The sequence below is a fragment of the Oncorhynchus clarkii genome, chromosome 24 (assembly GCF_045791955.1).
Source record: "Oncorhynchus clarkii lewisi isolate Uvic-CL-2024 chromosome 24, UVic_Ocla_1.0, whole genome shotgun sequence".
Lineage (NCBI taxonomy): Eukaryota > Metazoa > Chordata > Actinopteri > Salmoniformes > Salmonidae > Oncorhynchus > Oncorhynchus clarkii.
The window spans coordinates 18,313,590-18,334,070 of record NC_092170.1 but is presented as its reverse complement, the minus strand read 5'-3'; the positions used below and the strand labels follow the sequence as shown (position 1 = coordinate 18,334,070).

At 41.7% G+C, this 20,481-nt stretch overlaps 2 protein-coding genes and 1 pseudogene across 2 annotated transcripts; 1 reads left to right on the top strand and 2 right to left on the bottom strand.

Moving 5' to 3' along the window:
• The first annotated feature begins 3,790 nt into the window (after positions 1 to 3,790).
• On the top strand, positions 3,791 to 6,480 carry LOC139382708 (ribosome maturation protein SBDS-like). The gene is made up of 5 exons (XM_071126812.1): positions 3,791 to 4,224; positions 4,890 to 5,019; positions 5,135 to 5,335; positions 5,667 to 5,831; positions 6,241 to 6,480. The coding sequence occupies exons 1-5, from the start codon at positions 4,097 to 4,099 to the stop codon at positions 6,367 to 6,369; spliced, it is 753 nt and encodes a 250-aa protein (XP_070982913.1). The 5' UTR covers positions 3,791 to 4,096; the 3' UTR covers positions 6,370 to 6,480.
• A 3,315-nt stretch (positions 6,481 to 9,795) lies between these two features.
• LOC139382709 (claudin-4-like) lies at positions 9,796 to 11,677 on the bottom strand. The gene has a single exon (XM_071126813.1). It carries the CDS (start codon positions 11,566 to 11,568, stop codon positions 10,882 to 10,884), a length of 687 nt encoding a protein of 228 aa, XP_070982914.1. The 5' UTR covers positions 11,569 to 11,677; the 3' UTR covers positions 9,796 to 10,881.
• Positions 11,678 to 12,606: 929 nt separating this feature from the next.
• On the bottom strand, positions 12,607 to 20,219 carry LOC139382513 (claudin-4-like; annotated as a pseudogene).
• Positions 20,220 to 20,481: the final 262 nt, after the last annotated feature.

The window sequence follows — 20,481 nt, the reverse complement described above, 5'->3', positions numbered from 1 at the left end:
GACAAGATATCTTTGACTCATTAAAACTGTCTTTTGTTACAACTGAAATCCACTCTGTCCAGCGTCCGTGATTTGGTCTCAACTCTCCAGTATTTAAACACTAACAGAAGTCGCACAAGGACTCTTCTCCAACAACTTTTGTAAATAATCCTCAATTTTGCCTATCCTCAAAGTCATTCTAATTACCCAGTAATAGAGTATACCTAAGTTAGCATGAGCAAACCAGTCACACGCTTTGGAAAATTGACAGAAAAACGTCACACTCCACCAAATCAACTTCAGCTAAAATGGCTACCATCCCACCTTCATTGACGGCTTCAATAGCCACTCCGGACATACGGCTAACCCGATAACACTGGAGATCCTTGTCAGAGAGCTGGCAAAACTCACCGAATTGCTGAATAACTCACTGGCGGCTGCACTGGCTACAATTTAGGCAATCATGGAAACCATCCGGGCTTCTGTAGCATCTCACACTACCACACTGGCTGAATTTGAGCCCGGGCCAAAGCAATCAACTCACTAAGCTGGAAACCAGACTTGACGATGTGGCCGCCGCCAACAAGTCTCTGCAGCTACAAGTGGAAGATTTGATTTCACGTTCAAAACACCAGAATATCAGCGTGATTGGACTACCAGAGGATTCTGAGACAGGATCTCCAACCCAGTTCATTGCTGAGCTGTTCAAGTAAGTTTTGTGCCATGAGGTCTTTCCCAATCTCCGTGAACTCGATAGAGCCCAAAGCAGCCTTGCACCGAAACCTCGCCCAGGCGGCCGACTGCGTCCCATCATAATGCGGATCCATCGATATAAGGAGAAGGAGCTCTTCCTGGCAAGGGAACATGGCAACATCATTTCCCAAGGCAAAATGTATTTCTCCCATGGGCAAAGAAATTAAAAAGGGGTTATGGTTTTAATTAACATTAATTTTGATCCAAATTTGCAAATTGACCAAACAGATCATCAATGTAGATGGATTATTTTAAATATGTTATTGGACAATAAACAGATATGGATTATTTACCTATATGGTCCGAATAATGATGATCCAAGCTTCTTTGAAAATATAAGAATTTATCAACTCTACAAGCAACACTAGACTCTATTATTATGGTGGGACATTTTAATACGGTCATAAATACCTCTATGGACTGGAAAGGAAATCACACTACAAACTATCACCCTCAGGCACTTAAGGAAATCATGAATGTCATGGATATATTGGAATTAGTGGATATATGGAGACTAAAATACCCTGACCTAGTGAGATATACAGTGGGGAGAACAAGTATTTGAAACCCTGACGATTTTGCAGGTTTTCCAACTTACAAAGCATGTAGAGGTCTGTAATTTTTATCACAGGTACACTTCAACTGTGAGAGACGGAATGTAAAACAAAAATCCAGAAAATCACATTGTATGATTTTTAAGTAGTTAATTTGCATTTTATTTTATGACATAAGTATTTGATACATCAGAAAAGCAGAACTTAATATTTGGTACAGAAACCTTTGTTTGCAATTACAGAGATCATACGTTTCCTGTAGTTCTTGACCATGTTTGCACACACTGCAGCAGGGATTTTGGCCAACCACTCCTCCATACAGACCTTCTCACGATCCTTCAGGTTTCGGGACTGTCGCTGGGCAATATGGACTTTCAGCTCCCTCCAAAGATTTTCTATTGGGTTCAGGTCTGGAGACTGGCTAGGCCACTCCAGGACCTTGAGATGCTTCTTACAGAGCCCTGGCTGTGTGTTTCGGGTTGTTGTCATGCTGGAACACCCAGCCACGACCCATCTTCAATACTCTTACTGAGAGAAGGAGGTTGTTGGCCAAGATCTTGCGATACATGGCCCATCCATCCATCCTCCCCTCAATACGGTGCAGTTGTCCTGTCCCCTTTGCAGAAAAGCATCCCCAAAGTAGTATGTTTCCACCTCCATGCTTCACGGTTGGGATGGTGTTCTTGGGGTTGTACTCATCCTTCTTCTTCCTCCAAACACGGCGAGTGGAGTTTAGACCAAAAAGCTATATTTGTCTCATCAGACCACATGACCTTCTCTCATTCCTCCTCTGGATCATCCAGATGGTCATTGGCAAACTTCAGACGGGCCTGGACATGCGCTGGCTTGAGCAGGGGGACCTTGCGTGCTCTGGAGAATTTTAATCCATGACGCCGTAGTGTGTTACTAAGGGTTTTCTTTGAGACTGTGGTCCCAGCTCTCTTCAGGTCATTGACCAGGTCCTGCCGTGTAGTTCTGGGCTGATCCCTCACCTTCCTCATGATCATTGATGCCCCACGAGGTGAGATATTGCATGGAGCCCAGACCGAGGGTGATTGAACGTCATCTTGAACTTCTTCCATTTTCTACTAATTGCGCCAACAGTTGTTGCCTTCTCACCAAGCTGCTTGCCTATTGTCCTGTAGCCCATCCCAGTCTTGTGCAGGTCTACAAATGTATCCCTGATGTCCTTACACAGCTCTCTGGTCTTGGCCATTGTGGAGAGGTTGGAGTCTGTTTGATTGAGTGTGTGGACAGGTGTCTTTTATACAGGTAACGAGTTCAAACGGGTGCAGTTAATACAGGTAATGAGTGGAGAACAGGGGGCTCCTTAAAAAAAACCTAACAGGTCTGTGAGAGCCGGAATTCTTACTGGTTGGTAGGTGATCAAAATGCAAATTAATTACTTAAAAATCAAATGTGATTTTCTGGAGTTTTGTTTTAGATTCCGTCTCTCACAGTTGAAGTGTACCTATGATTAAAAAAATTACAGACCTCTACATGCTTTGTAAGTAGGAAAACCTGCAAAATCGGCAGTGTATCAAATACTTGTTCTCCCCACTGTATATGTTTCCTGTAGCAGCTTTTGTACCGAATACATTACGTTGTTGCAGGTGTCAAGCTTATGGGCATGTGGCAGCAGTGTGTAGGAGGGAGGTTTCTAGGTGTGAGAAGTGTGCAGAATGGCATGAGACAAAGGAATGTGTAACATTGGGGAAAGTAGTGGTACTGTATGTGTAGCAGTGTGATGTTGTTCCCCTAGGCCTAGATTATGCACCAAATTGCACACAAGGACCAATTCAAAAAGGCCAGTTCAAGAGGGGATGTTAATAATTTGATAATAATAATAATAATTCAGTGTATTTTTTTATTTAATTACAGCTGCATAGCTAATGTTTTTCTTTGGTGTACAAACACTTTTTCATATCAATATTGTACGTACATACAAAAGTTTTGTATATTTTGGTTTGGTCCATCGCGGATTATCTGTATTTCCATACTCCCTTATTGTTCTCTTTTGCCTGACCTTCAGATAGCAAGGTGCCTAAAAGCTAAAACCGCACCAAGGGTTAACATAATGCGTGTTGTCTCATCGTGTGCAGGTTAAATAAAAACAATTCAACTAGCAGACCTTCAGTTGTGGCAGCGTCCTAATTAAAAGTACACAACGCAGAACGAACTACCCTACATATGTGTTAATTGTAGGGGTGCAGGAAGTAGAGGAATATGGGTCAAGGGGGAGAAATCCTGAGAGGAGTGTTGTGAGTAGTAGACATGTACCAGTAGAGAGGGATAGGTCAACAAGTGATATGTTTCAGTAAAATTAGATGTTTAGCATTTATAGCAATGTTAATCAACTGTACTGCAGGGAGAGAACGTAAGTCTCAGAAAATTGAAGCTGTGGTGGCAGCTGCAGAGAAGTATTTGAGTGTGCGAGACTTGACATCAGAAGAGTTACAGGATGTGTTAAGTGGTGATGTCCTATCCTTTCCGGTTGTTGGCATGAGGTAGGACAAAATTGATTTAAATAGTGGAGTAGGGTGCTGTATTTTTTGTGATGGTAAAGTTAGATGGTAGGGTATTTGTTTATTTATTTTTCAAGTGAAGTATAAGGCAGTTGTACTCCAGTGTAGTAGGTGACGGCAATGCAACATATTAAACCTCATCGAAGAAGATCAACAAAAAGTCGGAACCTTTGTACCTAGTATGCGTTTCAGTCCGGCAGAATTGATGTGAAACTCATAGCACACCAACGCCGCAATAAATTTATCGTTTTACTGACAGATTACTCTGTTTTGTAAAGCAGAAATATGTCTATATTTACACCAACAAACCAGATCCGACTCACAAATGTGGCGGTGGTGAGGATGAAAAAGGGAGGAAAACGATTTGAAATCGCCTGCTACAAAAATAAAGTGATGAGCTGGAGATCTGGAGCGTGAGTGTTTCAGGAATTTGGCTATCTAGCTATAATAGCTAGTTAGATCTGTTTGATACCCACCGAGGCACACATCAAACACTACGAGTATGTCAGACTAATGGTAGTATGTTTTCATCTTTGACTTATTTATAATGAGCTCCGAATGTAACTAAATATGTATATAAGCAAGTTGTGCTGTTTCGGAGGAGCAAGTCATGACCTATCACTGGCCTTGAATCGTGCATCATATTCTTGCCCGGTGTCGAGAGGCTGTGGAATAATGAGGATCTGAGGAACAGTCTATGTGCCATGTGTTTTGCTTCTGGCATCTTTTGAATAAGAAAAAAAATGGGACACCCCATCGACCTCCCCCAGAACCAAATCCAGTAGCTGCTCAGAGTTCATACAATATTTGGTTTTAGGTATTGAAAGCATTTAGCACAGTGCTTCTATCCTGGTCCTGGGGACCCAAAGGGTGCACATTTTTGCCCTAGCACTATTAATCTGATTCCACTAACCAACTCATTGTCACACCTTTGATTACTGGAATCAGGTGTGTAGTGCTAGGGCAAAAATGTGTACCCCTTTGGGTCCCCAAGACCAGGATTAAGAAACAGTGATAGCAAAACTTACTGTAAACACTTAATACATCTCCATGCAATTTCCATTTGCCAATTACACAGAGAGAAGGACCTGGATGAAGTGTTGCAGACCAGTTCTGTTTTCAATAATGTTTCCAAGGGTCAGGTTGCCAAGAAAGATGATCTGTCAAAAGCCTTTGGAACAGATGACCTGACAGAGATATGCAAAGAAGTAAATACATTGACAAATACAAACACCAGTAACTCATATTACACACATTCATTCAACATTATGAATTGCTATGATATTTGCCTATTCTATATTTGTCTTTTTCTTTGTCGGTCAGATTTTAGCTAAAGGAGAACTCCAGGTTTCAGATAAGGAGAGGCAGAGCCAGTTAGAGACGAGTTTCAGAGACATTGCAACCATCGTGGCGGAGAAGTGTGTGAACCCAGAGACCAAGCGACCATACACTGTCAACCTCATAGAGCGGGCCATGAAGGATATCCACTACTCTGTCAAGGCCAACAAGAGCACCAAGCAGCAGGTAGGGCTGGGACACAGTGTTGTTGCTACAGTACACTGGAGTCTAGACATTTTCCTTATTTTAATATTGGCAAGGAAACATGAACGACCGGCTTTGTTTTTAATGCTCACTCACTGTGCATACTGTGGGTACAAGCAGTGGCAAGATTTAGCCATAAATTATTCCCTTCAAATGTGAAGAGTTTGATCTTTCATATCAAACATTCTGAACCTGTTTGTTGTTTAGCTACATAAACCAGAATACTTACATGGATGGCTTTTAGTACGTACCAACAAATGAGTCTTTGTCATGCTAATGCCGATGAATCTAACAGCTGTTTCTTTGTTCCTAGGCTCTGGAGGTGATCAGGCAGCTGAAGGATTCCATAGAGATCCAGAGGGCCCACATGAGGCTGAGGCTGGTGCTGCCGGCCAAGGAGGGCAAGAGGCTGAAGGAGAAACTCAAACCCCTCCTCAAGGTGGTGGAAAGTGAAGACTTTGACGACCAGCTAGAGATGGTGAGAGACAGATCCTTCTGGTTTATACTGTCCTACACAGTGTGTCTCTAAAGCGCATGTGTCAATCTCTTTCCACGCTGGGCTGAGTGTCTGCGGGTTTTCTCTCTTCCCTTAGACTTGATTGATGAATTGAGGTTACTAATTAGTGAAGAGCTCCCCTCGCCTGGTTGTTTAGGTCTTAATTGAAAGGAAAAAACAAAAACATGTAGACACTAGGTCCTCCAAGGAATGAGTTTGACATCCTTGCTCTTAACTAAAATGGTTATATCTTATCTAGACATATCCAAACGAATTTGGAATACATTGTATGCGCTATGAGTAGTAAATAGTTCAAGTAATGCAGCAACAAGCACTCTCTCCCTCCCCCTCTTTCTATATATATTTCTCAACCCCTCCCTCCATCCTCCAGGTATGTCTGGTGGACCCAGGCTGCTTCAGGGAGATAGATGAGTTGATCCGCTGTGAGACGAAAGGTAAAGGTTCCCTGGAGGTGCTCAGTCTGAAGGATGTGGAAGAGGGAGACGAGAGGCTGGAATAACCTTCACACAGAGCACTATAGGACTACATACATACACTATCTTACCACCACCGTTGCCACACAAACTGCAAACCCTTAATTAAAGAGACCGCTATTTCTAATACCAATGGATCCCTTTCCAGCCTCTGTTTATTTGAAGATAATTATTTAACTGAACAGAATACATTTTTTCCTGCTCTACGTACAACTACTGGATGTATAGTCTCTCGTGACTGCTGATTTGCTTCTTGGTCTCGATTGCTGGATGTATGACCTCTTGTAAGTTGCATGATGCTTTAGCTGGAGGTTGATGGAAACCTGAACTCAAACATTGAGATGCTCTGTATTTCTTTAGTTTACAAAACAAGTTTGAGGCTTGTCAGGTATTGACCAGTTTTTCACTACATATTATGAGTTTTGGCAAACACTGACGAGTCATTTTCAATCATTATATTGACCCATGCAACATCAAACGCAGCTTGTGCAAGTTAATAAACACGTAATCAGATGGTTAACGTCTACAACATCGGAGGATTGATTACCTAGCAAGCCATCAAGGCAAGGTAAAATATCACAAATGGAGCTAGATAAAGCCAGAAGAATAATATACTTGTTGAACATAGCTATAGCCATCAGTCTTGTTTTTTCATGGTCATCACTCACTGCTAAGTTTGTCAAAGCCCTGACATCAGTGTATAGCTATCTTGCCGGGGCTTTTTGCTGCGATCAGGTGCGTGCACCACTTGAATGTGACCTTTGCTTATGAACAAAAAATGGCTCTATATAATTGAATTAAGTTATTTTTGTGAGTCAACTTCTACTCAAGTAATTAATATGGTTTTGACCCTGCCTTTCATTTTACCCAGTGTGGCATTTCACCATACTTATGAAGTCATATTTTATTATTACTAGTTAATAATAATAATAACCCCTTAATTTATATATTCTTTCACACGTCTTTCCTTATAAACAATTGCAAATAAAAATGTAATAATTTCATTTGTTATTCATTTTTGTGATTACTATAGCATTGTCTCTCCAAAAACTGAATCAATAGCCCTATGCCAAGTTTATGCAGGTAAAGGGGCAATATCAAGAATGTATTACTTTCATTACTCGAGCAGAAATTGTACAGTGTCTTCAGAAAGTATTCATACCCTTTGACTTATTCCACATTTTGTAGATTGTTTTTCTCACCTATCTACACACATGACCCCATAATGACAAAGTGAAGACATGTTTTTATAAATGTTAGCAAATTTATTGAAAATTAAATAAAGAAATATCTAATTTATGTAAGTATTCACACCCCTGAGTCAATACATGTTAGAATCACCTTTGGCAGCGATTACAGCTGTGAGTCTTTCTTGATAAGTCTCTTAAGAGTTTAGCACACCTGGATTATACAATATTTGCACATTTATTATTGAAAAAGTTCTACAAGCTCTGTCAAGCTGGTTGTTAATCATTGCAAGACAGCCATTTTCAAGTCTTGCCATAGATTTTCAAGCTGATTTACAGTACCGGTCAAAAGTTTGGACACACTTACTTATTCAAGAGTTTAACTTTATTTGTACTATTTTCTACATTGTAGATTAACAGTGAAAACAGAAACTATGAAATAACACATGGAATCATGTAGTCAGCCAAAAAGTGTTAAATCAAAATATATTTTATATTTGAGATTCTTCAAAGTAGCCACACTTTGACTTGACATCTTTGCACACTCTTGGAATTCTCTCAACCAGCTTCATGAGGACTGATTTTTCCAACAGTCTTGAAGGAGTTCCCACATATGCTGAGCACTTATTGGCTTTTCTTTCATTACGGTCCAACTCATTCCTAACCATCTCAATTGGGTTGAGGTCGGGTGATTGTGGAGGCCAGGTCATCTGATGCATCACTCCGTCACTCTCCTTCTCGGTCAAATGGCCCTTATACAGCCTGGAGGTGTGTTTTGAGTCATTGTCTTGTTGAAAAACAAATTATTGTCCCAATAAGCGCAAACCAGATGGGATGGCGTATTGCTGCAAAATGCTGTGGTAGCCATGCTGGTTAAGTGTGCCTTGAATTCTAAATAAATCACAGTGTCACCAGCAAAGCACCATAACACCTCCTCCATGCTTCACGGTGGGAACCACACATGCGGAGATCATCTGTTCATCTACTCTACGTCTCACAATGACACAGCGGTTGGAATCAAAACTCCAATTTGGACTCATCAGACCAAAGGACAGTTTTTCACAGGTCTAATGTCCATTGCTCATGTTTCTTGGCCCAAGCAAGTCTCGTCTTCTTATTGGTTTCCTTTAGAGGTGGTTCTTTGCAGCAATTCGACCATGAAGGCCTGACTCACACAGTCTCCTCTGAACCGTTGGATGTTGAGTTGTGTCTGTTACTTGAACTCTGAAGTATTTATTTGGGCTGCAATCTGTGGTGCAGTTAATTGCAGATTTCCGAGGCTGGAAACAAATGAACTTGTCCTCTGCAGCAGATGTAACTCTGGGTCTTCCTTTCCTGTGGCGGTCCTCATGAGAGACAGTTTCATCATAGCACTTGATGGTTTTTGCGACTGCACTTGGAAGAAACTTTCAACATTCAAGAAACATTTCGGATTGACTGACCTCCATGTCTTAAAGTAATGATAGACTGTTATTTCTCTTTGCTTATTTGAGTTGCCATTAAACTCTGTAACATGGACTTGGTCTTTTGCCAAGTAGGGCTATCTTCTGTATACCAACCCTACCTTGTCACAACACAACTGATTGGCTCAAACGCATTAAGAAGGAAAGAAATTCCACAAATTAACCTTTAAAAAGGTACACCTGTTAATTTAAATGCATTCCAGGTGACTACATCATGAAGCTGGTTTAGAGAATGCCAAGTGTGTGCAAAGCTGTCATCAAGACAAAGGGTGGCTACTTTGAAGAATCTCAAATATATTTTGGTTTGTTTAACACTTTTTTGGTTACTATGCGATTTCATATGTGTTATTTCATAGTTTTGATGTCTTTACTATTATTCTACAATGTAGAAAATAAAGAAAAACCCTTGAATGAGTAGGTGTGTCCAAACCTTTGACTGGTACTGTAAGTCAAAACTGTAACTAGGCCACTCAGAAGCATTCCATATTGTCTTGGTAAACAACTCCAGTGTACAGAATACTTGGTTTGTATTTTAGGTTATTATCCTGTTGAACGGGGAAATTGTCTCCCAGTGTCTGTTGGAAAGCAGACTGAACCAGGTTCTCCTCTAGGATTTTGCCTGTGCTTAGCTCTGTTCCGTTTCTTTTTATCCTAAAAAAAACTCTAGTCCTTGCCGATGAGAAACATACCCATAACATGATGCAGCCACCATCATGCTTGAAAATTATGAAGAGTGGTACTCAGTGATGTGTTGTGTTGGATTTGCTGTAATTCAGGACAAAAAGTGAATTTCTTTGATACATTTTTTTGCAGTTTTACTTTAGTGCCTTATTGCAATCAGGATGCATGTTTTGGAATATTTTGTATTCTGTACAGGCTTCCTTCTTTTCACTGTGTCATTTAGGTTAGTATTGTGGAGTAACTACAATGTTGTTGATCCATCCTCAGTTCTCCTATCACAGCCATTAAACTGTAATTGTTTTAAAGTCACCATTGCCCTCGTGAAATCCCTGAGCGGAGTTATGAAGGATGCCTGTATCTTTGTAGTGACTGTGTGTATTGATACACCATCCAAATTGTAATTAATAACTTCACCATTCTCAAAGAGATATTCAGTGTCTGCTTTATTTTTTTACCCATTTACCAATAGGTGCCCTTCATTGCTGGGCATTGGAAAACCTCCCTTGTCTTGGTGGTTGAATCTGTGTTTGAAATTCCCTACTCGACTGAGGGCCCTTACAAATAATTGGGGCAGAGATGTGTGGGGTACAGAGATGAGGTAGTTATTCAAAAATCATGTTAAACACTAGTCCATGCAGCTCATGTGACTTGTTAACCAAATGTGTACTTCTGAACGTATTTAGGCTTGCCGTAACACAGGTTGAATACGTATTGACTCCAAACGTTTCAGCTTTTCATTTCTTATCAATTTATAAAAAACAGAATTCCACTTTGACATATGGGGCATTGTGTGTAGGCCAGTGACACAAAATCTAAATGTAATAATTGTTTAATTCAGGCTGTAGCACAACAAATTGTGGAAAAAGTCAAGGGGTGTGAATACTTTCTGAAGGCAATGTAACACTTAGATGCTTAACCCTCACCACCAATACAAAAATTAAGCAAGTTGACAACATTTCAGACCCAATTATTACAGTTGAAAGCGCAATTAACTCTCCATGGGTAGTGCTACTCCTACTCCTATTATAAATTCTTCAACATCTTTCAAAGTGCTTCATTGCAGTAGAAGAATGACTTCTAACATTGTCTATAGTACCTAGAAATCCATTCATACCTAGTACACATGCAATTTAGGTAGAATTTCACAGAAGAATAATTAATAGGTGGAAGATTCCTCACTCAAGGCCCTCAGAGTGATTGCATCTTCTCATGAAGGCCGTGTTGTTGCCCGAGCATACTGGCTGTGTCTAAAAGCAGTCCTGTGGATAGTATCCAGGGGGTTGGTTGGCTCCTGCTCTGCCACAGGATAACCTGGAGGGTAACTCCCTCTTTCTGACTCATCCTGCTGCTGGAACATGAGGCATCTAGTACTGAGAAACCCTCCCCCTACTACCGTCAGAGAGAAGGAGATCCATCCTATGTACAGAGCAGCTCCCCAGTCTCTCCTCAGCACCACCGCGCCCTCCAGTGGCTCATTAGTGTGGTGGCAGGTCCAAGCGACAGGGACAAGCAGCAGTATTCCAGACAGCACAAACACCACACCGGAGACAACTTTCACCTGATTCCTCTTCGGAAACCACACCTCTCCAATGATACTGATGACCACAGCAAAAGCTCCAGCACCTATAGAAGCCATGATCAAGCTTCTCCATGTTTGGAAGTTTCCAGAGAGGGATAACAAAGACTGGTAGAAGGAGCAGTGGAGGCTACCGTCATGGTTGAGGTCCCAGTGGTCCCATTCCAGCCACACCCCATCCCAGTATGCTGGCAGCGTGGCTGTGGAGTTGTCCAGAGTGCCGCTGACTTTCCACAGGGGCAGGCAGCGGGTGAGGATGGCGCACAGCCAGCCTGTAATGCCCAGGCCCAATGCCGCTAGCTCCAACTGCCGCTTCATGACTGAGCTGAGCTTAGCTCCTCACAGGAAGAGGCCTAACAGCAGGGTTTAACCAGCTGCAGGCACAGCAGGGTGGGTGTCTGTGTGAGTATGTGCTTGTGTGTGTGTCTAGCCTGTGTGATTTGAAACCACTCCTCCCGGATTCCTGAAAAGGGCGTGGGGCATCAGTACAGCTCTACAGCTGGGGAATAAAGGGGTTTCCTTCTGTTTACTGTGCCATGGTTTCACAACAATTCGTCTTTTTCAGTTTCACCACAGCCACTAAAACAAAGATTCCACTGTGTCTTCTGTTGACTTCAGCCTCTGACTTTGTGATCTTGTAGGAAATAAGCCTTGTGTGCCTCACCGTGTACAGCATCTAGTCTTTCACACTTAATTCTGAATGTTCAATGTTCTCCCTGCTTATCAGTTTTGATACACCTTTTTCCAATAAGATAAATAAAAGAGATGCAACAAAAGTAATTTAGAATCAAAATGTTTATTTATATTCGGTTCAAATCGCAAATCATTCAAAGAACATGATTTGCTGCCCTCTAAAATGCTGCATCTATTTTCTTTTAAAGCAGATTCGAGTCACAAAGTAAAATGTGAAAAACATTGTTCCTAAAACACATTACAAGAAATAACCACAGTTTAATAGGATGTAAAAAATGTGGACGTACTTGTACTGTCAATAACAGTAACCTGTTGATTTTCAGTGATTCTATTTCAATAACAGATATTTCCTCAACAAACATCTTTCATGGGGATAGTGAACATTTGAATATCTACAATTACCTAAGCCAGACTTATTTTATAACAATAATTAACTAATATTATCTTATTTTTAATAACTTCCACCAAAGCTACTGTATCAAATAGTTCCAGGGCAATTTTAAATGCATCAAAGTCAGACAATACACTGAACGACCAGACATGCACATGCAATGTTCAAAATTACAATGTTCTGATGGAAAAACATGCTGTGACATGTCTCTTCAGAGTGCCAACACCTGCATGATTTACCTGAAGTTAACAGGCAAATAAAGCACTCCCCTCTCACACATAGTTCTTTATGGCGTAGCTGCTGTGAGTGTGAGTGGGCATCCTAGCCAGGGTGTACCTATTGCTGGAACCATGCCTGCCCTCTCTCCCCCCTGGAGGACATCTGGTACACAGCACCCCTCCTCCACAGAACAGGAACCCAGAGGTCACCCAGCCCACATAGATGGCCACCCCCATCTCCTTCTTCAGTACCTCAGGGACCCGCGGGTTATAGAAGTCCCTAATGATAGACTGGGCTGTCCAGGACACAGCCACTATGATGCTTAACCCAGCCAGGGTGAAGGTGATCCCTGCGGCCTGCACCATGCAGGCTTTGACCCTGGGATGGCTCAGGCAGTTGGTACACCTAGCCCCCAGGAGGAACGAGGAACGCCAGGCAGCCCAGTACCATGCTGATGACAATGAGGCCCCGGGCCGCCTGGAGGTCAGGGGACAGGGGAGGGGGGGGGGGGGGGGGCTACAGGGGACAGGGGACAGGGGGGGGGGGGGGGCTACAGCTTGCACAGAACTGGGGATAAAATAAAGGGAAAATATGCTCAACATGGCTGTTTGCTCTTTTATCGCTGTGATTACAACCTAGCAATTACCACACTTTTTTTTACAAAGACAACAACGAAAAATGTTTTGGTCATTTAGCAGACGCTCTCTAGATCTACTTACAGTATTGATTCCATTCATTTTCGTACTGCTCTACCATGGGAATCGAACCCAAAACCCTGGTAATGCAAGTTGCAATACAAGATACCGCTTGTTCCATAGTCAATAAGTCCATGAATTCCAATTGTCCGTGCTGAAGCACTGAGGTTTATGTACTTTGTCTGTTTGACTGAAAGGAACGCCAATGCAATGATGCATTGTGTGGTTCTAGGTTGGACATTGTCCACCCAACAGTTCTTCCTAACAGGCACACTACAGGACAGAGATGAGTAGGGATGTTTCTGTTTGGGGAGTAGAGGCCAATCAGCTTGTATAATGCAGAAACCGTTAATTTCACCCCTCAGTTTATTGCCTATCACACCTTTAGATCCCACATCAATACCCTTTTAGGAAATTCATTTTAAAATGAATAAACTCTTTAATTGGAATAATACTGTATCTCTGACACTAATAACCTGCCCTGTCTGAATTATGTTTTGGCTTTGCCCGGTTCCATTGCCAACTGCAGTAAACAAGGGGTTGTTCCCTATTGGACATGAAGGGAGGGATAGTCCATTGATAGATAACCTTTTATGAAGTATCTTTGCCACTTCACATGAAAACTCCAGAAGTGGATCATCTATTTTACAGTGGAACTTGGGGTACTACCATAATGATTATTGGACATAGACTTACTACAATATGTTCTGTTTACAGTTTTCTCCTCTAGCCACTCCCAGTTACCACACATTTAGATATTGTTCTGACATGCTTTGTTTTGCTTCTCACTTCGCTGCTAAAAATATATTGAAAATCTACTAAACCAGAATAGTTTTACTAGTGAATTCCCAGAATTGATTATTCAACAGTGAGCCTGCAATGGACTATACAAGGTCAGTGATTCAGTCAGCACAACATTGAGATGTGATGTATCTCGTTAACTTGACATGAGCTTGACTTTACTAAATAAAGTGATATACAAAACAAATTAAATGTATTAATTACCATGACTGAGCAGATTTTTCCATCAGTGTTCCTATTAGATAAACATCACAGGATTTTTACAATGGTATTTTCTATTTTTATTTCACCTTTATTTAACCAGGTAGTCCAGTTGAGAACAAGTTTTCATTTACAACTGCGACCTGGCCTAGATAAAGCAAAGCAGTGCGACACAAACAACACAGAGTTACACATGGGATAAACAAGCGTACTGTCACACCCTGGTCTTAGTATTTTGTGTTTTCTTTATTATTTTGGTCAGGCCAGGGTGTGACATGGGTTTATTTATGTGGTGTGTTTTGTCTTGGGGTTTTTCGTAGGTTTCGGGATTGTGGCTTAGTGGGGTTTTCTAGCATAGTCTATGGCTGTCTGGAGTGGTTCTCAATCAGAGGCAGGTGTTTATCGTTGTCTCTGATTGGGAACCATATTTAGGCAGCCATATTATTTGAGTGTTTCATGGGTGATTGTTCCTGTCTCTGTGTTTGTTTGCACCAGATAGGCTGTATAGGTTTTCACTTAGTGTTTGTTGTTTTTGTATTGTTCGTTTTTCTTCGTCATTAAACATGTTTCAAGAATACCACGCTGCATTGTGGTCCGACTCTCCTTCACCGCAAGAAAACCGTAACACGTACAGTCAATAACACAATAGAAAAGTCTATATACAGTGTGTGCAAATGTAGTAAGATTAGGGAGGTAGGGCAATAAATAGGCCGTAGTGGCGAAATAATTACAATTGAGCAATTAAACACTGGAGTGATAGATGTGCAGACGATGAATGTGCAAGTTGAGATACTGGGGTGTAAAGGAGCAAAAAATAATAATAACAATATGGGGATGAGGTAGTTGGGTGGGCTGTTTACAGATGGGCTATGTACAGGTGCAATAATCGGTAAGCTGCTCTGACAGCTGATGCTTAAAGTTAGTGAGGGAGGTAGGTAGCATTGTTAGGTGCTTTGTCATAGTTTTTGTCAAGTGGGTGGCAGACAGTTTCTTCATCATTTGTCATATTAGAACTATGCTGAGAGAGGGCATAAGTATATACCACTAGATAGCAGTAGTGTGTCATCAGTGTATTTGATGGAGGGACATGACTGAGGTGTTGCACTATATTGCAGGTTTCTTTGAATAGAATAGAAAGAGAACAAGAAGCAGTGAATCAGTCATTCAGATTGAAACAATTATGCTAAAGTTGATACTGGGCGGAATATTAGGATCATTTCATCATTCAATCTTACATAATATTAATGAACTGTCTTTGTAACACAACTGAATATAACGTGACAGCCAATGATTTGATATTAAACTTTATCTCAACTCAATAACAAAACACCTAAGGCTAAGAGAATTTAATGGTGAGACATTTTCTGCATGAGAACGGCGTAACTCGAGCCCCTCTCTCTCCCAGATCAACAGATCTGATAGCATGGGAACATGGCACTTTTTTCTCACAGCTTAGTGTGAACCGACTCAACTCACTCCAGTCTTTTTATAAACTCAACCATAATTGGTTATTTTATTGATTTAGATGTTAAGAGTGGATTGATTTCCCCTTTACAATAATAACTGTCACAATAAACATACAGTAAACACAATGTTTGGATGCCTTCAATTGTATATGTTGGTCGAAAAACACATTGAATCAAAATCAAACTTTATATCTCACATGCGCAGAATACAGCTAGTGTAGACCTCACCGTAAAATACTTACAAGCCCTTAACCAACAGTGCAGTTCAAGAAAGAGTTAAGAAAATATTTACCAAATAAACTAAAGTTAAAAACGTATAAAAAGTAACACAATAAAATAACAATAACGAGGCTATATACAGGGGGTACAGCGAGTAGCAGCAGTGTACAAAACAAATGGGGGGGTCAATGTAAATAGTCCAGTAGTCAATTGATTAATTGTTCAGCAGTCTTATGGCTTGGGGGTAGAAGCTGTCTGACTTGGCGCACCGGTACCACTTGCCGTGCGGTAGCAGAGAAAACAGTCTAAGACTTGGGTGATTGGAGTCTCTGACAGTTTTTTGGGCTTTCCTCTGACACCGCCTAGTATATACAGTTGAAGTCAGAAGTTTACATACACTTAGGTTGGAGTCATTAAAACTAGTTTTTCAACCACTCCCCAAATTTCTTGTTGACAAACTATAGTTGGAGGGAAAAGGAGGATGCTTACAAGCCGAAGAACACCATCCCAACCGTGGCAGTATCATGTTGTGGAGGTGCTTTGCTGCAGGAGGAACTGGTGCACTTCACAAAATAGATGGCATCATGAGGATGGACAATTATTTGGATATATTGAAGCAATATCTCAAGACATCAGTCAGGAAGTTAAAGCTTGGTCGCAAATGGGTCTTCCAAATGGACAATGACCCCAAGTATACTTCCAAAGTTGTGGCAAAATGGCTAAAGGACAACAACGTCAAGGTATTACAAAGCCCTGACCTCAATCCTATAGAAAATTTGTGAGCAGACCTGAAAAAGTGTGTGCAAGCAAGGAGGCCTACAAACCTGACACCAGCTCTGTCAGGAGGAATGGGACAAAATTCACCCAACTTATTGTGGGAAGCTTTTGGAAGGCTACCTGAAACGTTTGACCCAAGTTAAACAATTTAAAGGTAATGCTACCAAATACTAATTTAAATAAATCATTTTCTCTACTATTATTCTGACATTCTTAAAATAAAGTGGTGATCCTAACTGACCTAAAACAGGGAATTTTTACTAGGATTAAATGTCAGGAATTGTGAAAAACTGAGTTTAAATGTATTTGGCTAAGGTGTATGTAAACTTCAGACTTCAACTGAAGTTCCTGGATGGCAGGAAGCTTGGCCCCAGTGATGTACTGGGCCGTACGCACTACCCTCTGTAGCGTCTTACGGTCAGATTCCGAGCAGTTGCCATACCAGGCGGTGATGCATCCGGTCAGGATGCTCTCGATGGTGCAGCAGTCTCCTGAAGGGGAAAAGGTGTTGTCGTGCCCTCTTAACGACTGTCTTGGTGTGTTTGGAACGTGATAGTTCATTGGTGATGTGAACACCAAGGAACTTGAAACTCTCGACCCCCTCCACTACAATCCTGTTGATGTTAATCGGGGCCTGTTCGGTCTTTTCCTGTAGTCCACAATCAGTTCCTTTGTCTTGTTCACATTGAGGGAGAGGTTGTTGTCCTGGAACAACACTGCCAGTTCTCTGACCTCCTCCCTACAGGCTGTGATGTAGTTATTGGATTTGAAGCCTGGGTAGAGTTATTTGACACCAGATCCTGTCAAACAGGTTTTCTCAGTGTACTGTTTTATATCTCACAGAGAGCATTTTATGATGATGATGAATGCTTAGGGAAAACAAGGACATCAGTGGGAGTACTGAGTCAACACACACACCTGAAATATGGAAACAATTGTTCATGTAATAAAAGAGGACATACAACAGTATAAACGTGCTGACTAATATAATTTGCAACAGTGTATAATCAACTTCCTTTAAATGGTTGAAAATTACATTGCCATGCAATACTCCGAGAAACAAATAACATTTACATATATCAAAATAGTGGCATATTAATACACTCATACACTTAGAAAAAATTGCCATCTCGAACCTAAAAGTGTTCTTTGAATAAGCCTTTTTGGTTGCAGGTAGAATCATTTTGAATTCTATGTAGAACCCTTTCAACAGAGGGAACCATTCCAAACGGAAATGGTCCAACAGCGCCTATTCAACCTCAGGAGGCTAATGAAATTGGGCTTGTCACTTGAAACCCTCACAAACTTTTACAGATGCACAATTGAGAGCATTCTGTCGGGCTGTATCACGTCCTGGTACGGCACTGCACCACGCACAACCACAAGGCTCTCCAGAAGGTGGTGCGTCTGCACAATGCATCACCGGGGGCAAAACTACCTTCCCTCCAGGACAATTACAGCACCTGATGTTACAGGAAGGCCAAAAATATCATCAAGGACAACAATTGCCAGAGCCACTGCATGTTCACCCCGCTACCAGGCAAGGTCAGCACAGGTGCGTCAAAGCTGGGACTGAGAGACTGAGAAACAGCTTTTATCTCAAGGCCATCAGACTGGTAAACAGCCACCATTAACACAGAGAAGCTGCTGCCTACACACAGACTTGAAATCATTGGCCACTTGAATAAATGGATCACTAGTCATTTTAATAATGCCACTTAATAATGTTTACATATCTTGCATTACTCATCTCATGTATGTACTGTATTTTATACCATCAATTGCATCTTGCCTATGCCGCTCGATCATCACTCATCCATATATTTATATATTCTTATTCCATTCCTTTACTTAGATTTGTGTGTATTAGGTAGTTGTTAGATATTACTGCAATCGGAACTAGAAGCACAAGCATTTCGCTACACTCGCAATAACATCTTCTAACTATGTGTATGTGACCAATACAATTTGATTTGATTTGGGGACAGCTGAATAATCGTTTTGGAGTGTAGTGTTTCCCTGGCTAAGCAAAGTTGTGCATATTTTCCTTCATAGTACACTGTCTGTGCAAACAACATCCTTCCACTGGGACCTTTTCCTTCATAGTACACTGTCTGTGCAAACAACATCCTTCCACTGGGACCTTTTCCTTCATAGTACACTGTCTGTACAAACAACATCCTTCCACTGGGACCTTTTCCTTCATAGTACACTGTCTGTGCAAACAACATCCTTCCACTGGAACCTTTTCCTTCATAGTACACTGTCTGTGCAAACAACATCCTTCCACTGGAACCTTTTCCTTCATATTCCATTGTCTGTCCATATACATTATATGTCACATTCGTCATAATGAGTTGACCAAGGCGCAGCGTGAATAGAGTTCCACATATTTTTAATAAACTGAAACTCACAAAAAAAAACAATAAAGCATAAACGAACCGTGACGCTACTGGTGTGCACTCAGGCAACTCAATGTAGACAAGATCCCAAAAAACACAATTTAGGAATTGTATTTTATTTCACCTTTATTTAAACAGGTAGGCAAGTTGAGAACAAGTTCTCATTTACAATTGCGACCTGGCCAAGATAAAGCAAAGCAGTTCGACACATACAACGACACAGAGTTACACATGGAGTAAAACAAACATACAGTCAATAATGACTACCTAAATATGATCCCCAATCCAATTCCCAGTCAATGATAAACAGCTGTCTCTGATAGGGAACCATATCAGGTCAACATAGACATACAAAAAACCTAGATGACCCACCCTAGTCACTATCACGCCCCAAACAACATAGAGAGTAAACAGCTTACTATGGTCAGGGCGTGACATTATACCACCAATACCTTTTGAACTGTTCATGCCGACCAGTTTGTCCCATGAACTGTCATGTTAAATGTAGGTCTTTGTTGGGGTGGAGGGGCTTGCCACAGAACCTGCTGCTTTGATGTGACATCCTGACGACTAAGCCCCCTCACATAGGGAGCAGTTACCAGGGATCCCAGCCCCCCAGCTGATGTAGAGCGCGGCCCCCAGGTCCCTCTGCTGGGCATCCGCCAGGAGCGGATTGTAGAAGTCCTGGATGAAGATTCTGGCCGTCCAGGATACAGGGATGAGACACAGGAACCCACTGATGATAGAGCACCCCCCTGCCCCACTGTCATCTGTGCCTTGGCTACCTCCTCCACCACAAAGTTTGTGCACTTCCCCCCGGTGAACGCCATGAGGAGGCTGGCGATTCCTACCATGATGTCCACCACGACCAGCGCTCTGGCAGCCTGCAGGTCGGAGCTGAGGGCGAGCAGTCATTTACCTTACACTGCATCTGGCCCGCGCTCTGGACCACACAGCTCATCCAGATGCCCTCCCATATGGTTTGCAAGGTGACAATGTTGTTGCCGTTGAAGGCTGTTACCCTCCACATGGGCACGCCGCAGACAATGATCGTCCACACCCAGCCGAGCAAGGCCAGGGCACTGCCCAACATCTACATGCCCATAGAACCCATTCTGAATGCAGTGACTCTCTGTCTTGCTCTACTCGTCGACTCACTCTTTGTGTCTCCAAGTTAATATTGGAAGCTGATCAAGTGTTTATGTACATTTGAAAATGAGAAAGAAGAGTGTTACTAGCTGTTATAAGAAACAGAGAGCCAGCCAAAGAATCTCAGCCTTACAGGATTCTTTGTTGTCTGTGGACAATAAAGGTGAGTGTTTCATTTTATTCTCCTTTTTGGAGATGGTAGATCGGTTTACAAAAGC